General features: G+C 36.7%; 1 protein-coding gene across 2 annotated transcripts in view; it reads left to right on the forward strand.

Annotated features, from left to right (window-relative positions):
* LOC126325742 (putative ATP-dependent RNA helicase TDRD12) overlaps window positions 1–19,043 on the forward strand; it is a 445,014-nt gene that overhangs the window by 345,943 nt on the left and 80,028 nt on the right. For both annotated transcript variants that reach the window (XM_049995275.1, XM_049995276.1), the window contains exons 22-23: window positions 913–1,051; window positions 9,699–9,827. In XM_049995275.1, the coding sequence (XP_049851232.1) occupies window positions 913–1,051; window positions 9,699–9,827 (268 nt within the window). The remainder of the gene's footprint in view (window positions 1–912; window positions 1,052–9,698; window positions 9,828–19,043) is intronic.

Consider the following 19,043-nt stretch of genomic DNA (forward strand, 5'->3'; position numbering starts at 1 on the left):
CTGAGAAGAAGAAGAAGAAGAAGAAGAAGAAAATAATGGAGGTGCTGTCAAGTAACACAAAACATGAATTTAAACAATGTTTTGAGAAAAGGAATAAAAGATTAGACAAGTGTATTAGTGCAAGTGGAGAATACTTTGAAGGGGATTGAAGGTTTGTGCTTAAAATGTGAATAAATAAGTAAAAAAATAGTTCGGTTTCTTTTTGGTACTCCTTGTATATGTGGCGGTATAGTATGCATTAATTGGTTGATTATTTGTGTGGGTGTTACATAAGACCGGAGCAAGAACATTCTGTAATATTCATTGTAAGGCAGAAAACCAAATGGGTGAAATATCTCTCTCTCTCTCTCTCTCTCTCTCTCTCTCTCTCTCTCTCTCTCACTCACTCACACACACACACACACACACACACACACACACACACACACACACCAACCATACGTTAGTGCTTTTAAGTAAGTAATTTCAGTACATGTAGGAATGTCTGAAGTATTGCCAAGACCTAGAGCTGGTGATGTAAAGTGTCAGTTTCTATTTTCGTGTGCTATCCAGCTCTGATGTTCCTTCCTACTGCCCAAATTTCACTATCGTTTTATCAGATGCATTAGCTGCATTGTCTCTGGCTTTTACATAGCCTCAATCTGCATATTTTTGGGTGATCTGTTCGTTCATAAATTTCCTGGTTTTTATAAAATAAATTGTAAATTTTTTGCAGTTTTTACCGTAAAGAATCTTTTGTTGGACGCACAATGCTGTAAAGTTGCATTAATTCCTTCTTGTAATTTACTATGGCTCTGCTGGTTGTGGAATATAGTTGACTAATACCTAGATTTATTATTTTTCTTTCCTTAGGCAGAAGAAATGTTTTCTCCTCACAAGTGAAATTTTTGTTGAATTTTTATTTTTTCTTAGGTGGTACAGGGCTAAAGTCCTTAAAATTGTTGAAGGAAAATATGAATTATTCTTCGTTGATTGTGGAGATCGTGCGACAGTCAACCAGGAAGATGTTGCACCCATAAGCAAGACATGGATTGATCGACTTCCATTCCAGGTATGCACTGTTGGTTTGAAGTCCACACAGTTTGCTAAATACATGTGTGACTTGGTCTGGCCATTTGTAGCAGCACTTTTACATTAAAGTGACAATCTATAATAACCTTACATACAAACAATAATTTCAAAAGGAAAACTCACTTGAGAAAACTGTAAAATTTATGTGACAGAATTATTGGCCAGTTTAATATCCCTGCTGATAGCTGACATTGATAACTGCTCGTATTCACTACAGGTCAAATATGATGATCACCACCATGGGCATGAGTGGCATGTCACATGGGCTGAGCAGCTCACAGCTACGTGGCTGGGCTGTCTATTACAGTCTAGTACAGTCCGTTGCCTGTGACACTGTCAACCACACTGTTCTGTTAATTGGATTTCAAACCTGCATTATACTTACACTTTCTCACCCTCATTATTGGCTTTCATTTAGTTGCCTTTGATTACCGATTATGCATTTGTGTCGGGAGTGGACAGAAAGGCCAGTGATAACTTTCCAGAGGGGAAATACTTAATACTGCTGATAGACAAATATAAAAGTACACAACTCTGTCATAGCTAATATTAGTTCTTTCCTCTGGGATGAGAAAGGGATAGGTTGAGGAAGGTTGAAAGAAGGGCAGGTTATTCAGACTCCAGGATGAGAAATATCCACCTGTTGCTCTCTCATATCCTGCAGTCTGAGTGACCTGTCCATCTTCCTAGCCTTCCCCAAACCAATCCCTTGCTCATCCCAGAGGAAAGAACTAATATTTCTGAAAGCTATGATGGTGTCAAATAATTTTACATTTGTGTGTCAGTGGTCCTAAAAATTTCACCTCCTGTGGTTAATACTGCCCATTAAACAACCAGTATGAGAACAGTGAATACTTGTAATGCAAATTTTGCTACCACTCTCAATATGAATTTTACTAACCATAGCAGAGTACACAAAACTGGAATGATAGAGTCAATAAAGCAAAGACCAGTCCAGCTAGTTTGGCAATGTGACTATCACAGGCCAACCATTGAGATAAGCAATCACCTCTAGATCCAGTACAATAACTAATCAGTGCAAAAGCAATACTAAATCCAAGAGAGAATGTGTATGTACAATTTCAAGAAAAAAAAAATTGGAAATATGTGGTAAGGTCTTATGGGACCAAACTGCTGTGGTCATCGGTCCCTAAGCTTACACACTAGTTAATCTAACTTAAACTAACTTATGCTAAGGACAACGCACACATCCATGCCCGGGAGAGGACTCGGACCTCTGTCGGGGGGGAGCCACAAGGACCATGACAAGGTGCCTTAGACCGGGTGGGTACCCTATGCGGCCCAAGTTCAAGTCAAAGCTTATTACACAGTAATTCACATCTAATTGATAAATAACAAGTATACAAAGTAACACCATAGTGAAAGGTTGCTGACAACTGTAGCAGCTATTTATCTGGCCCAGTGACCAAAAGTACAGCCCAGGTGATACACTGCTGACACTGCCTGAGGCCTCAGGAAGTAACCATCACAGTTGCCATTTCACAGCTTTTTATTGAATAGACAAATGAGAATATCACTGCATCAAGTGAAAATTAGCAATTCTTCCCTGCAACCCCAGTCCCATGCAAGTTCTGGGGCCGCAACCCAGATGGCCACATTGGACTGCCTGCGGAAAGGGAGGCCTGTCATTATTGTTGCTCATCCACTGGGTTGGGTCAAACTATCAAGCTGCACTTGCTGTTGTGACTCCTCTAATACATGTGAAGCAAGTGTGTTAACATTTTAGTTTTATATATCCTCACCAGTCATTTTGCTTTTTCGTTGAAAGCTGAGTAGAATAGTGGCATGAATGCATTGACATTGACTGAATGACTGCCACTGTTTTTGTAACCTTTAGCTTCTCCAGGTCTGCCTGATGTTGCCCTTAGTGTGTGGCATATAAAAAAAAAGGGGAAGAGCATAGCTCGAGCTCTACAAAAATGCTGACTACTGTATCTTTATATGCACTCTAATACTCCCTGCACATCATAGACCTGGTTCATACAGTGTCACATGTCTGTAATCCAGATCATCATACAGGATAGACTGACAAAAAATTACTGTCCTCAATTTGAAAACCAAATGTCTTGCTTACTGTAGTGGCTACCAAGTTTCTGCCTTGATTAGTTGAAACTGATGCACCAATTTCTACTTAGAATTCTCTTTGCTTGTGCTGTATGCCAACAGCGATAAGCAGTATGTGGGGCATTGCTATTGCTGAATTTCTAACAAGGACCACGCAGTTTGCCTTGTATTTCTAGAATGCCTGAAATGACAAATTACAGTGAAACTTTCTGTGAGTAACAGCAGCCTAGTAGCCCCATTTCTGGCAGAATATACCGGCCATCAGTGAGAATGGGTTCTAGCTTTGTGCCACAAATCACTGTGGACATGCTGGAAAAAATGTTTTGTCCTGTCTGTGTGCACTGCTTGCCCTTTTGCTAGTATCAGAAAATTTTGGAGGTCTGAAAAATGGCAATAATCAACAAACTGATAATGCAATTCCATAAAGTTAATGTTGTTGAATTAGATATGTTGTTGAATTATCAGGAGACTGTAGATGTCAGTCATTAAAACACAACATGGAACACTTGGTTTTCTAAATACTTATATTCTTGGTGCCATGGCATCAACTTCTGTTTGTCATAAATGAATCTCAAATTGCTCAGTCTTTTGCACTTTTATTGTGACCAGTGTGTCATCCGTTGATGGTGTTGTAAAATGAATGCTCTAATTTGGATCTCACTATCATGAGGAACATATCTAACACCATCTCTTATTAATGTGGTGGCCTATGAATACTTGCTGATTACATGTACACACTGGAATTTCCAACCCTGGCTTAATTATTTTAGGTATTCTTCCATGAACAGTTGACTGGCCATTTCATTTTCTGTACTGCCTCTGTATTACTTGTGTCTGCCTCATTAAATGTTGAGGCAGATACTGCATAGTTTTGAAAAGTCAACTCACTTGCAGTTTAGACCACATTTAATTGGCAAAATTTGGAACAGTTTCAGGTTAGTGGCCTACAAAATATCACTTTGTGTATTAGTATCTATAATGTTAAGAACATTAAAAGGCATTACTGCTAAGAGTCCCATTCTTTTCATTTAGTCTCAAATGTTGGAAAAAGCCTGTGATGCAAAGGACAAAGGTAGTTTCATACTGTACAGTGAAAGTTGCTCTTGTTTGTTTTAGCAGAAAAGCCAACTGCTCTTGCAGCTGCTGATTTTGTTGTCACAGTAAATCATTTAAATGCTTATCCAGCTCTTAATAGTGCATCAGTTGTTGTTGCCACAATTTTGAGTTCTGGGATTATGTTATTCCCGTATTAAAAAAATAAATAAATAAAATAAAATTGTTTGTTTTGTTCAGAAGGCTGCCTGATCACTACTTTGATATTGCATTCAGTACCAATTTTATTAACCAAATTGGAGCACACCAAGCTGAAGTGATACAGTGAATTAAGCTATGACCAGTCCAATTTAGGTTGGCAGTGCAACTATCAAAGGCGAATCCTAGAGATAACATCTCTCTACTAGGTTGATAGCAGTAGTTCACTAATACAAAAGCAGTGCTAAAGAGCAAGTGTGTGCATACAAACTCAACTCCAAGCCAAGTTCTCAGGGATTCACAACTGATCGACAAGTAACCAATGTTCAAAATACCACCACAGTAACTGTTGACTTCAAAATACCACCACAGTAACTGTTGACTGACTGTGGTGACTGTATCTGGCCCAGTGGGATGTCTAAGGTGATATCCAACTTACAGTACAATAGCGGCACTACTATAATCATAAGAATAAGACTGATGTCAACAAATACAAATGCGATGATTGGTCAGCAGCCATAGCTGCCATATGCTGGTGGTGCTCCACCTTGGAAGTAGGTCCAACTTATGTATTACAAATCTTATTACTATGGCTCTATGTATGGTCTGATGTATTAACAGCCATCACATTTTTTAAAATTGTACTTTAACTATGTAATTTTTATTTCAAACATCATATACAGTCACAGTCTCTGTAAACGTTATTTATGCTCTGAATGTCTCACTGTTCATAAGTACCGTGAAAGTGGATGACTCTGCTACCTGCTTTGTAGTGAAACACGAGCTCAGAACACCGTTAATGACTGGAAACAAGTTGTTCTTGCAGTTTTCACAACAAATAAAAGAGAATAAATTTCAATTATAGATGTGGTGTAATCCTTAGCGCTATCGGTTAATACTCGAGTGTGTGTGGCGGGTGGCAGTACGAACCCGTTAGATGCTACAAATTTTTTTTCATTGGGTTTGAATACCTAAATCATTTAAGTATGAAATACATCAAATAAATGGTAATTAAGTCATACCTAACCATCGTTTTTCAGTACAAATGCACATATTCTAGTTTCTAATATCATATCGCATTCAAAATTTTGGTTTTCATTGAAAATACACATTCTTAATTATTGAACTTTTATAAAAGATCGTTGAAGTTGAGAAATCATTACACAATCAAATTGTTTGGAGAAAAATGAAAAATCAAATGCTCTTTGTTTGAATATATCCATTGTTTTGTAGGACAGATGTGGTCTCACAAGAGCCAGAGTGACAAGCATTGTAGAAACCAATAATTTTTATGGCGTCGAACACACTGTGCACATGCTGCATTTTTACAGTTGCCACCTTAACAATTGCTACAGAAGAATGCTGAAGATTAGATAGGTAGATCACGTAACTAATGAGGAGGTATTGAATAGAATTGGGAAGAAGAGGAGTTTGTAGCACAACTTGATGAGAAGAAGGGACTGGTTGGTAGGGCATGTTCTGAGGCATCAAGGGATCACAAATTTAGCATTGGAGGGCAGCGTGGAGGGTAAAAATCGTAGAGGGAGACCAAGAGATGAATACACTAAGCAGATTCAGAAGTGTGTAGGTTGCAGTAGGTAATGGGAGATGAAGAAACTTGAACAGAATAGGGTAGCATAGAGAGCTGCATCAAACCAGTCTCAGGACCAAAGACCACAACAACAACAACAACCTTAACAATGCAATCTGAACCCAACAGAATTGATCTGGAGACAAGCTAAGGAATTTCTTGCGAGAAATAAGACATTTAAGTTGCCAAACATATTGGAACTAATGCATGAAACTTTGTGACACGTCACTGCTGAATGATGGCAAAATGCAGAACAGCCTGTCAGGACATGTGTACCTTTTGGTGGTTTGGGATTTTGTTGCTGATTGCCTCATTATTGACATAGCATTACTGAAATGTATTCCTCCAAGTCCGATATGAAAGAAGTTCAGAGATTACCAGACGACTGAGTGTAGTACCTTTAGTGGTTTAAATATTTAACCACGTGGTAAAATCCCATCAGTGAGCTTTTGCACCGCACATATCTCATACAGAAAAATTACCATTGTTAAAGTCAGGAATTCATATCACTCTTGTTTTTAATCACAGTACCATGTTTGCTAAGATCAAGAGCAAGTTATGTTTTCCATCCAGTCTCCTAAGAAGCATAATATCTGAGTTTTACCATGTATTATCTCCTTTTGTTTCAAAACTAAATGACATTCAAAGGTATATTGTTCTCAGCTCGTCACTTTTTATGTTGCTACTGCAACTATTCACACACCACTGCAGTTAAGTTGGATCACTTGCCTGGCCAATGCTGTCGAAGTTAAATGCATCAGTAAAGCTGTTGCCCCATATTGTCGCTGAGTCAATGTTTGCATAACACAGAGCATAAAACTTATTCTCATTGTCGTACTTAACTGTACTTGAGACAGCTTCAGCTCCATGTGAAATGAAATCCAATGAAGTTTCAACAAAAGCGGAAGAATATGTTGATGTTGTGTAATGTTTACATCAGGTTTATTCTTATGATGAACGGAGTATATGTAGCAGTATCATCCGAAGGCTGGCCAACAAATCCTCATCTGACATCAGTGTGTCTGTCAAAAGTACAAGACAAACAACATTATCTTTGAAATAATATGTGTTTGCTTCTTAATTGTTTTGTTATTATGAACTAGCTTTCTAACATTTTGCAACCAATAAATAAGTCAAATATAGTGGAATCCTATTGATTTCTTGCCACCTTTGGCTTCTTGTGTGACAAATGCACTGCTCTTATATTGAAGTAGCTTCTCACTTGACCTCATGATGATCTATGCACCCCATTCCAAATCTTCTCACATCAAAAAATTAGAAGTGATCACCAAGAGTTGAATGTAGGGTATTTTGCAAGTTGAGACTAACTATTAAAATAAGACTCACTTTGAATATATTGGAACAGAATATTATGTATTACAACTGATTTGTAGGTTGACCTTGTTGTTGGAGGATCCACAGAATTAACTGGCATTGTCATACGCAGAAGTGTAGGCATAAAATCCACATATTGTAATTATATTTTGTACTGCAGTGCATGGTAGAGAGCATGAACTGTAACTGTGGTTTGATAATGATATTTATATTAGTAAGCCATAGAGAACAGCAATGTTCACACGTCAGTTATTGTGAACATGTTCTCAATGTGACTGTGAAATATGCTTTTTGGGATAAAACTGTACTAATTTTTTAGTGAAATACTCATCTGAATCAGTGCCCTCTGCCAACTCTTTTATTTTTTTATTTCTTCTTTTTAATTTATTTTTTATTATTTATGATTAGACTTCACCCATGATTTCTGGAAGTCTTGCAAAATACTTGGGTGCAAACCAATATCTCAGTAAAACATCTACCAACCACAATTTAAAAAAAAAAATGAGGAAACAGGTGGAAGTCAGAGTGCACTTAAATCTGGTGAACAGGGTGAACTTTCTACAATTCATGTTCTCATCCTTCAGTTTTCTACTTGGCAAAACTCCTTAATGATGGACAAGTACATCCTTATCCAGGCCTGTTCTTAGTGTGTTTTTTCATCCATATGGCCCAGAAGACTTCCCAGTTATTATTCTACTCTAACAGTAACAACAACAACAGCAACATAACAGGCTTATTTGCATTGAAACATTGCCTATAACATTTCTAGTTAAACAACTTAACAGTGCTGTAAACACAAGAGAATTTTTTCAGTACATATTGCTGCAAAACACTGTTAAGTGCTTCCATTAATTGTTGAAGTTTATCTCCAGTCTAGACAAAAGAGACTTTTCTAAAATTGCCCTGTTAAAATAGTTTTTTTCCCTGTATTAATTCTCCAGCATATTCATTATTAGTTGAAGTTATAAAACAGTTTCTATACAGAACACAGAAAATAGGTGTGATAATTCGCTCAATAACTGCTTTGACTGTTGTCTAAATACATTTAGACCTTATGCATTTCCTTTTTGTCAGCATTCAACAAATGTGCTAACCACCAAGCATATCAATAGATGAAAGTAACATATAGTATTAAAGTGCACAGTCACACATGATACAGGGCTTGGTAGGGAATGCTGTTTTGAAGGTCATATGCCAACAGCACACTTCATATTTACAACAATGATTAAGTACCTTTATATCTGTCTAGTAACAAGCATATTGGGCTAGCACCAATGGGTTAATTTTAATAACAAAACACCTACAGCAGTGTACGTGCTAACAGTTATAGTAAAATAATAAAACACACAGTAATATTGCACATTAATAGAAATTCTTGGGTGGAGCAGTATATAAAATAAGAGAAAGGCAACAACTCATCTGTAGCAGGTTGCTGTACAGAGGACAGAAACATTTAACAGAAAACAGCATTCACACTAGCTTCTAAGCAGTTGCTCTTTTTCTATTTAAAACACACACACACACACACACACACACACAAACACACACACACACACACACACAAACACACACACACTCCCACGGTTACGGCTAGAAAAAATGTGAATGCTCAAAAACTAGCCCAAAAACTTTTTTCTGTTAATGTCTTCCACACATCGACCTGCTATAGGTGAGTGGTTGCCTTCCCTTATTTTACATAGTTAATATCTTGTACATGTTAAACCCACACAACCTTAGCATTGAGGCAGCTTCATAATCATCTGTACTGTGTTGTCGTCTGTCTTGTCATCATGATACTGCTTGTGAGCAGTAAGGCACCATGAAAATGAGAGCTCAATATGTCACGCATTTTTTCTAAAGATGAAGATACAGGCTTTGCAAAAGGAACTGGTTTAAGCGATAAAGGAAAAATTTCTGTAACTATCCAAGAATTCAAAATGTCTTTCTGACTTTGTAGGCGAGATACCAGAAATGTTTCAAAACTCTGCTGCAGGTAAGTGCTATATGAAGCCCAATCTTCCTAAACTCATGAAATGATGCAAATGCTGAACATGTTGTTTATAATATTTTCTAAATACGTCCATTTTCTTGTAATTTATTATTTACTGTTATTGCTCATGACATGGAAGGTGTAAATTTAACAAACTTAAATCATATATATCATGTAATTAATTATAACTGAATTTTTCGTTGTTATATAGGTATGGTTTCTTATACTTTGTTGCCAGTTCCCTGATTTATTTGCTTATATTATATTGATCACATTCTTTGAATTGTACAATATATAAATAAGTTTTTAATTTGTTGTTGGTGCATATTACATGCTATTTAATTGTTTTTAATTTGTTGTTGGTGTATATTACAGGCTGTAGAATGTGAACTGGCTGGTGTGCTCCAAATCTCAGAAAGCAACTGGGAAACTGCAACTACTGATACATTTTATGATATGATGTACTTGGATGACAGTGGTTTACTAAGATATGTTCATGCAAAGGTCAGGCTTGCCCTCAATTACATTGTCATTACTATCATTTTTATGATTGATATTCTTACTGTAACTTTTAATTGAAAGGCAGTTTATTATTTGTATATGAATATTATATTTTTATTTGTATGTCAATCTAGCTATTCACAAGCAGAGTTCATTGTATTAAAATACTTTTGTGTGTGTGTGTGTGACCCTGCCATTGTCAAATAAAACTACTGGCATTATTAATATCTCAAGAAGAGCTGCCCATAACTGTAGGCAAAATGTTGATAGTTTTGTTTGCATAATATTTTGTTCACGTGCTTTAAAGAATTGCTATGAAATATGTGTGTGCCACACCAGGATCCCTGCCTTAAGCAGGCAGTGCACTCCCAGATATTGCATTTAGTTACATCTCCTAAACCAACTCACAGCTTCAGTTTGTCATAAGCTCATTAACTTTCCTTCCAAACTCTTGATATTAACTTTGCTAGATACTAGTAAACTTGTAATGAACCAGAACATTAGTGGTGTGATCTGGCACATCTTAAGAAAATTAGGATTTTTTAATTAAAAAAAAAAAAAGAAAGTTGAGGCTTAAATGAGTTTCTCAATCCAGAAATCCTTCCATTCTTCTCCTAGCAGATTTACTGACTCTTATAACATTCATGTGGCATTTTTAATACAAAACCCTTTTAAAAATTTGCCTATAGAATAAATGGAGGTATTTTTCACTGTCTCTAATACAATATATGATATTAATAGGAAGATTAATATTACAGTAAACAGTGTTTACAATAAACTACAAAACTAACATTGGATGTGGTGTTAAAAATCTTTATTTGGCAGATTCTTTGAAGACAGAAATGGGAACTTGACAGATCCATACAAACAACTTTATCAAACTGAGTATACCTGTAATAGTTGTTGTGGAGATGATGAATATCTGCATTCTTGATTCATATACCAATTAAATAAGTTGCCCAAGTTATCAGAAATACTTCATATTTAGTAAAAGATTAAAGAACTTTTATCTTTGTCCTCAGACATTAATGTTGTTGTTGTTGTTGTGGTGGTGGTGTTCAGTCCAGAGACTTGATTTGGTGCAACTCTCCATGCTACTCTATCCTGTGCCAGCTTCTTCATCTCCCAGTACCTACTGCAGTCTACATCCTTTTGAATCTGCTTAGTGTATTCTTCTCTCGGTATCCCTCTACAAATTTTACCCTCCACACTGCCCTCCAATACTAAATTGGTGATCCCTTGATGCCTCAGAACATGTCCTACCAACCAATCCCTTCTTCTAGTCAAGTTGTACCACAAATTTCTCTTCTCCCCAATTCTATTCAATACCTCCTCACTAGTTATGTGATCTACCCATCTAATCTTCAGCATTCTTCTGTAGCACCACATTTTGAAAGCTTCTATTCTCTTCTTGTCTAAACTTTTTATTGCCCACATTTCACTTCCATACATGGCTACACTCCATACAAATACTTTCAAAAATGACTTCCTGACACTTAAATCTATACTCGATGTTAACAAATTTCTCTTCTTCAGAAACTCTTTCCTTGCCATTCCCAGTCTACATTTTATATCCTCTCTACTTCGCCCATCATCAGTTATTTTGATCACCAAATAGCAAAACTCATCTACTACTTTAAGTGTCTCATTTCCTGAGCTAATTCCCACAGCATCACCCTACTTAATTCGACACATTCCATCATCCTCATTTTGCTTTTGTTGATGTTCATCTTATATCCTCCTTTCAAGACACTGTCCATTCCGTTCAACTGCTCTTCCAGGTCCTTTGCTGTCTCTGATAGAATTACAGTGTCAACGGTGAACCTCAAAGTTTTTATTTCATCTCCATGGATTTTAATTCCTACTCTGAATTTTTCTTTTGTTTCCTTTACTGCTTGCTCAATATACAGATTGAATAGCATCGGGGAGAGGCTACAACCCTGTCTCATTCCTTTCCCAACCACTGCTTTCCTTTCTTGTCCCTCGACTCTTACAACTGCCATCTGGTTTCTGTAAAAATTGTTAATGCCTTTCGCTCCCTGTATTTTACCCCTGCCACCTTTAGAATTTGAAAGAGAGTATTCCAGTCAACATTGTCAAAAGCTTTCTCTAAGTCCACAAATGCTAGAAATGTAGGTTTACCTTTCCTTAATCTATCTTCTAAGAAAAATCTTAGGGTCAGTATTGCTTCACGTGTTCCAACATTTCTATGGCATCCAAACTGATCCTCCCCATTATCAGCTTCTACCAGTTTTTCCATTCACCTAAAGAATTTGCGTTGGTATTTTGCAGACGTAACTTATTGAACTGATAGATTGGTAGTTTTCACATCTGTCAACACCTGCTTTCTATGGGATTGGAATTATTATATTCTTCTTGAAGTCTGAGGGTATTTTGCCTGTCTCATACACCTTTCTCACCAGATGGTATAGTTTTGTCAGGACTGGCTCTCCCAAGGCTGTCAGTAGTTCTAATATAATGTAGTCTACTCCCGGGGCCTTGTTTCAACTTAGGTCTTTCAGTGCTCTGTCAAACTCCTCACGCAGTATCATATCTCCCATTTCATCTTCTCTACATCCTCTTCCATTTCCATAATATTTTCGTCAAGAACATCGCCCTTGTATAGACTGTCTGTATACTCCTTCCATCTTTCTGCTTTCCCCCCTTCGCTTAGAACTGGGTTTCCATCTGAGCTCTGGATATTCGTGCAAATGGTTCTCTTTTCTCCAAAGGTCTCTTTAATTTTCCTGTAAGCAGTATCCATCTTAACCCTAGTAAGATATGCCTCTACGTCCTTATATATGACCTCTAGCCACCCCTGCGTAGCCATTTTGCACTTCCTGTCGATCTCATTTTTGAGACGTTGGTATACCTTTTTGCCTGCTTCATTTACTGCATTTTTAAATTTTCTCCTTTCATCAGTTAACATGACATTAATGTACTTATTATTATAGTTTCTTAAATTAGTCGTTCAGGAGGAGAATCGCTGTCATTCATTTCAGATGTCGTAAGGCATTTCTGCGTCTCTTATATAAGCTAGTATACACACTGAATTGGACCATATTGTTTTATGTCAAGTTAACAGTGAAGTAATAGAAGCATAAAAATTGTGCAACAGGGTCTGAAAGTGTGTTGCCTTCTTCTATAGTTATTTAGTTAGTTACGTGTTCCATTGATCAATAGCATGGAAAACCGATATGATGTGGAATGAGTCAAATGCACAAAAAATGCGCACAGCAAATAGGTTATTTTTTCTCCCCATTATAGTGTTATACCTAAATATTTCCATTATCTATCCCATTCCCTAAAATGGCACAAAATGCCTCCAGATTTATTTACCCATATTCAAGAATTAATCTATGGAATAGAAGAAGTTGTCAAGGAGGTATGATCTCAATTTGTTTTTGAAACTATTACTGCTATCTGTCAGGCATTTTATTTCATCTGGCTATTTATCAAAAAGTTTTATAGCAGGATATTTTATACCTTTCTGTGCCAAAGATATTTTAAGTAAAGGATAGTGTAGGTCTTTCTTTTTTCTGGTATTGCAAAAATGAATGTCACCGTTAATTTTAAACTGGTCCATGTTGTTGGGAAAAAAATGTCATTACTGAGTAAATGTACTGTGAAGCAGTTGTAAGAATTCTTAATCTTTTAAACAGATGCCTACAAGTTGTGTGACTATAAACCCCACACATTACTCCAACTACTTTCTTTTCAGCAGTAAAGACCTTATGCCTAAGTGTTGAGTTGCCCCCAGAATATTATTCTGTATGACATCAGAGAGTGGAAGTATGCAAAGTATGTTAGCTTACTAATTTCTACATTCTCAAAATTGGTAGTTATTCTGACTGCAAAAGTTGCTGAACCTACTCGCTTTAGGAGATCCAAAATATGAATTTTTCCAATTAAAATTCTCATCTGTATGTACACCCAAAAACTTAGTATGCTCTACCCTGGCTGCTGACTTCTTTTGATGTGTTATGTTTATTGAAGGAATTATACTTTTTGCAGCAGAAAATTGGATGTACTGTGTTTTTTCAAAGTTCAGAGGAAGCCCATTCACAGAAAACCAATTAATAATTTTTTCCAGAGAACTTATTTGTATAATTTTCTATCGGACTTTCTTTTACTGGATTAATAATTATGCTTGTATCATCAGCAAACAGTGTCAGTTCTGCATCTTGTTTCACATAAGAAGGGGAGGCCATTCACATATATCAAGAACAGGAGGGGACTCATGACCGAATCTTGTGGAACGCCTAATGTAATTTCACCCCAGTTGGATGAAGTGGCAAACTCCTTTGAATCACTTGAAGCATATAAAGAGACTTTTTGCCTCCTGTTCCGTAGATATGACCTAAACCACTCATATGCTGTTTCATTTATACCATAGAATTATAATTTCTCTTACTTAATGTCATGGTTCACACAATCAAATGCTTTGGATAAGTCACAGAATATTCCTACTATTGACATTTTACTATTTAAAGACTCTATTATGTGGACAGTGAAATTGTATACTGCTGACTCAGTGGAACAGCATTTCTGAAATTCGAACTGTGATTTACTAAGTATCTCATTACTGTTGAGATGGCTAGCCACTCTTGAGTACATTACTTTCTCAAAGATTTTTGAAAATGCTGTAAGCAAGGGTACTGGCTGGTAATTATTGACATATGTGGTTTCCCCATTTTTGTAGAGAGACCTGACAATGGCATATTTTAACCTGTCTAGAAAAATACCCTGAGTCAGTGATGCTTACATATGTGACTCAAAAAATCAGCTGTAATTGCTCCACATTGTTTTAATAACTTGTTACAGATGTCATCTATTCCAACAGAACATTTATTTTTCAAAGATTTAATAATTTTCCTTATTTCACAAGAGGTTGTTAGAAGAAACTTAATCTGATTAAAAATTTTCAAAACTGACTCTTCCATGTACTGCCTGGCTTTTTCTTTAGAACTGTTCTCACCTACACTTAAGAAGTGATTGTTAAATACATTGGCTACCTGTCTACTGTAGGTTAATATGGTATCATTTTCTTTAACAGTAATACTACATACCCCAGTGGTTACTTTTCCTGTCTCCCTTCTAACAACATTCCATATTGATTTGATTTTATTGCTGGAGTTGTTAATTTCTTCTCTAACATACATATTTCTTGATTTCCTTACGACTTTTCTCAGTATGTTACAATAATTTTTATAGTTTAAAATTACTTCTGAATCTTTACTAGTTCTTGCTGTCTCGTACAGTTTTCTTTTTCTTTCTGAAGACACTTTAATACCTGTAATAATCCAAGGTTTCTTTGAAAAGTTTGTGGTGTTACATTTAATAATTTTCTGTGGAAAACGATGTTTAAAAAGGGATATAAATTTATCAAGAAATATGCTGCATTTATCTTTAGCATTTGGCTCATTATATACATCTTCCCAGTTTACATTTCCTAAACTTTCTCTGAACTGATCCATAGATACTGGGTTGAGCATGCTCACACTTTTACTTAATGGTTTCTGAAGTGTACACCCTGTTAGTTTTTGTAAGTTAATCAGCTGGGCATCATGGTCAGATAATCCATTTACCACAGGTAAAGCATGTGTTTGTTCAGCATCCTCTTGCTGTACAAATACATTATCTATTATAGTACTACTGTCCTGAGCTATACGTGTAGGGAAATTGATCACTGATTCTAAGTTATATGTTGTTAACAACACTTCTAGTTTAGTTTTGCTATCAGAATTGCTTAAAAAGTTAACATTGAAATCACCACAGATTAATAACTTCTTCTTTTTGTCTGACAGACAGCATAATAGGGAGGCAACTTTTTTTGAATAGCTCCCAATCTCCTAGTGGAGACCTGTACACTGTTGCTAAATTCAACACAACATTGTCTAGCTTAAACCTCAAAATGCCGATCAACACAAAATTTGCTTACTTCAACAGTTCTGTATTTATACCCTTGTTTTATGAAAGTGACAACTCCTCCTTTATCCACACTAGATCTACAAGTGTAATATGCTGTATTATACCCATTTATACTGACATTTTCCATCCCCACAGTTACATGGTGCTCAGACAGACAAAGTATACCAATCTCATTCTTATTTTTGAGATCATCTAAAGACATTGTCAGCTCATCTACTTTATTTTTTATTCCCGTGATATTTTGGTGAAGTAGGTTGATACCACCCTTAGCTTTATCCCTATTTGCTGTGCTTGAAGTTTCTTTTCTTCTACTTTCCTTGGTTGTTGTCTGTCTGGAATTTGGCTTTAACCTAAAAAACCTGTCTGCCTGGTTCCAATAACCACAGGGATTACCCCTTGTGTGACTGTGGCCCCTCTTACAGTATCTTTTCCCTTCCTATTAAGGTGCAGGCCATGTGTAGTGTAACCCCACCTACCAATAGCATCAACTGGAACAACACTCATGTGAGACTTTGCCAGTGTCTGGAGCATCCCGTTCAGCTCAGTGTTAACACGCCTTACAGCAGTGTTTACCCAGGGCTGATCATGGCGCTGAAAGACTTCCACAAACCCCACATTTGTGTGCCTAGTTTCTGCTCCTATTTTATCCAGATCACTCCTAATACTATATCTTGGATTCATAGCCAGGCTGTTTCCTGCTCCGCCAATTATAATTACCTGATCTTCCTTCTCAAAATCATTGCATAGCTGACCTAAGTTTTCTGTCACCAGGCTAAGGCTAGCACGTGGTTCCACAAAACTTGTGATCTTGTACTCCGTCCCTAATGTCTCCTAGAGCAGTTGGCCTACACCCCTCCCATGACTGCTACTATAAGCAGAATTCTTCTTTTCCTATTCTGGTTTGATCCCTACCTATCTTTTTTTCTTTAAGCTACTATTCTGCTTCAATCTACATTTAACTACACCTGAATGAAGCCCTTCCTCCACTACTTCAGATAGCAAGCCAAACTGATTTGCTAACTGAATTTCAGAAGTTTTATCAATTGTTTCCCTTTTTTACCCTTTGCTTGCTACCGTTTCCCAGTGCCCAGAGTCCTTTTCCTCCCTTAGCTTACATAATTCCAAATTCGATTTCTAATTCAGCCTTAAGGGCATAAATCTTTGCCTCCTGTTCCACGATTCTTCTGTCCTTCCTACATAACCTGCACTGCCGTGGAAGAGCCTTATCTACCCTAATTTCCTCTCCGCTACACTCGCCCCAATCAAACCACAACCTACAGTCTATACAGAATACCCCCACTTTCAAATTTCTATGGCAACCACCACACTTGTCACACATTGTTTGATAGTAAAACGTAACACAAAAGCAGAAAATAACTTCAAAAACACGATAGTTTCATAACCTGTACTAATACGTAACTAAACACTATGCGTGTGTGTGTGCGAGTATATACTTATCCTTTTTTCCCCCTAAGGTAAGTCTTTCCGCTCCCGGGATTGGAATGACTCCTTACCCTCTCCCTTAAAACCCACATCCTTCCATCTTTCCTTTTCCTTCCCTCTTTCCTGACGAAGCAGCCGGCGGTTGCGAAAGCTCGAAATTCTGTGTGTGTGTTTGTGTGTTTTATTCATTGTGCCTATCTACCGGCACTTTCCTGCTTGGTAAGTATTGGAATCTTTGTTTTTAATATATTTTTCCCATGTGGAAGTTTCTTTCTATTTTATTTACATAAACACTAATATAAATATACTTACAAACTTACTTCAGAAACTTTTAATTAACCACACAAATTCTGGATGAGAGACATGAATTAATTTAACTTTGAAGTGCTAAGTCTAGTCAAAAACAGATATCTACGCTCGTACGAAATTTATGCCTAAGTATGTAAACAAACTCACAACTGCCGGCTTTTACGAAATACTTCCTTTTTGATGTAATTACGTTTAGAAAATCAAAACCTTCAGTAGATAGATTAGATCAGAAGTAAATGCAATAGTCTAAAATATAATATTAACTAAATTAGCTCTTATTTCAATATTAATTGCTTAACATAGTGAGAGCTTCGTACATGCGCATCCGCCTGGCTGCAGGGCTGCCAACCAATCTAATATGCTCCAATTCCTTTGACAGTGTAAAAACGACATGTGATCTGATTTATCTGTTGAAATAAATTGTGGTGATGATACAATTATGATGATGGTGATGGTTATGATGATGATGGTGATGGCACATGACATTTGGAGCAGGAGTGATCTTATGAGGATGAATGACTGATGAAATTTTAAAACAATATGCTATCTCGTGCAATTAGTATATGATCAAATCAGCTGGGTGATAAGTGTGGGGCTTTTTATTCCCATCAAGTAGTACAATAAATGAGTTTTTACTATGCCACTGTGTTCAAAATGACTGAGTATCTCAATTTCATAATTATACTGCTGTTGCTAGTGTCATCTCTTCTATTTTACATTTTATTGGTGACAGGAGTCTCCCTCAGTTCTATTTATAACAGAAATAGAAAGACCACAGTTCAACAGACCTAGCTATGGTTACAGAGGCCGCCACCTTACAAGGCTGTATGTTGAATACATGTTGAGAGGCACAGGAGCATGAGTGCAGGAACACTTCCATTGACTCTTCAAAGTATGAAAAACAGTGTCTGAACTGGTGACTTGACATGATTAAGTGATTCAAGTTCATTGATGACCATTTGAAGTGATGAATCTTTGTTTCAGCCAGAATACAGCTGAAACTGATTATACAATCACATAAATGTTTACGTCTGATAAAATGGGACCTATAGTACATCTGTCATTATCTCTCAGACGTGTATCACACATGGGCGTGTTGAAAAATTACATGCATCTATTGGTTCATCTGTAACACTGTCTCTGAGACATCTGTGAACAGCAAGTTAACATGTAGCTTCACTGTCCCGAAAATAACATAAAAGATTTTTTCTTTTGTTTTTTCCTTTTAATTTGTTATAATCCGAAAAGAATACTTGCCTGCTTCTCAGGTTCATGTGATCTCATTCCTGATGACAACACCTGGAGTGCTCTTGTCAACTCTGGCCATATTGTGATCAACATTTGGTGCCCATAAGTAGCGGGCAACATGGTTTCATGACTCTTATATCACAATCAGTATCATGGCATGCTGTTTCTGGCTTCAAGGCAAAATGATAGTCACACACATGAGATTTATCTTCATATTTTTTGTAAATATCTGCTGCTCTATCCGTGTTGACACACATTATGTTTATTAGGTTGTAGTTTTACTTTAGA

The sequence above is a fragment of the Schistocerca gregaria genome, chromosome 2 (assembly GCF_023897955.1).
Source record: "Schistocerca gregaria isolate iqSchGreg1 chromosome 2, iqSchGreg1.2, whole genome shotgun sequence".
NCBI classification, from domain to species: domain Eukaryota; kingdom Metazoa; phylum Arthropoda; class Insecta; order Orthoptera; family Acrididae; genus Schistocerca; species Schistocerca gregaria.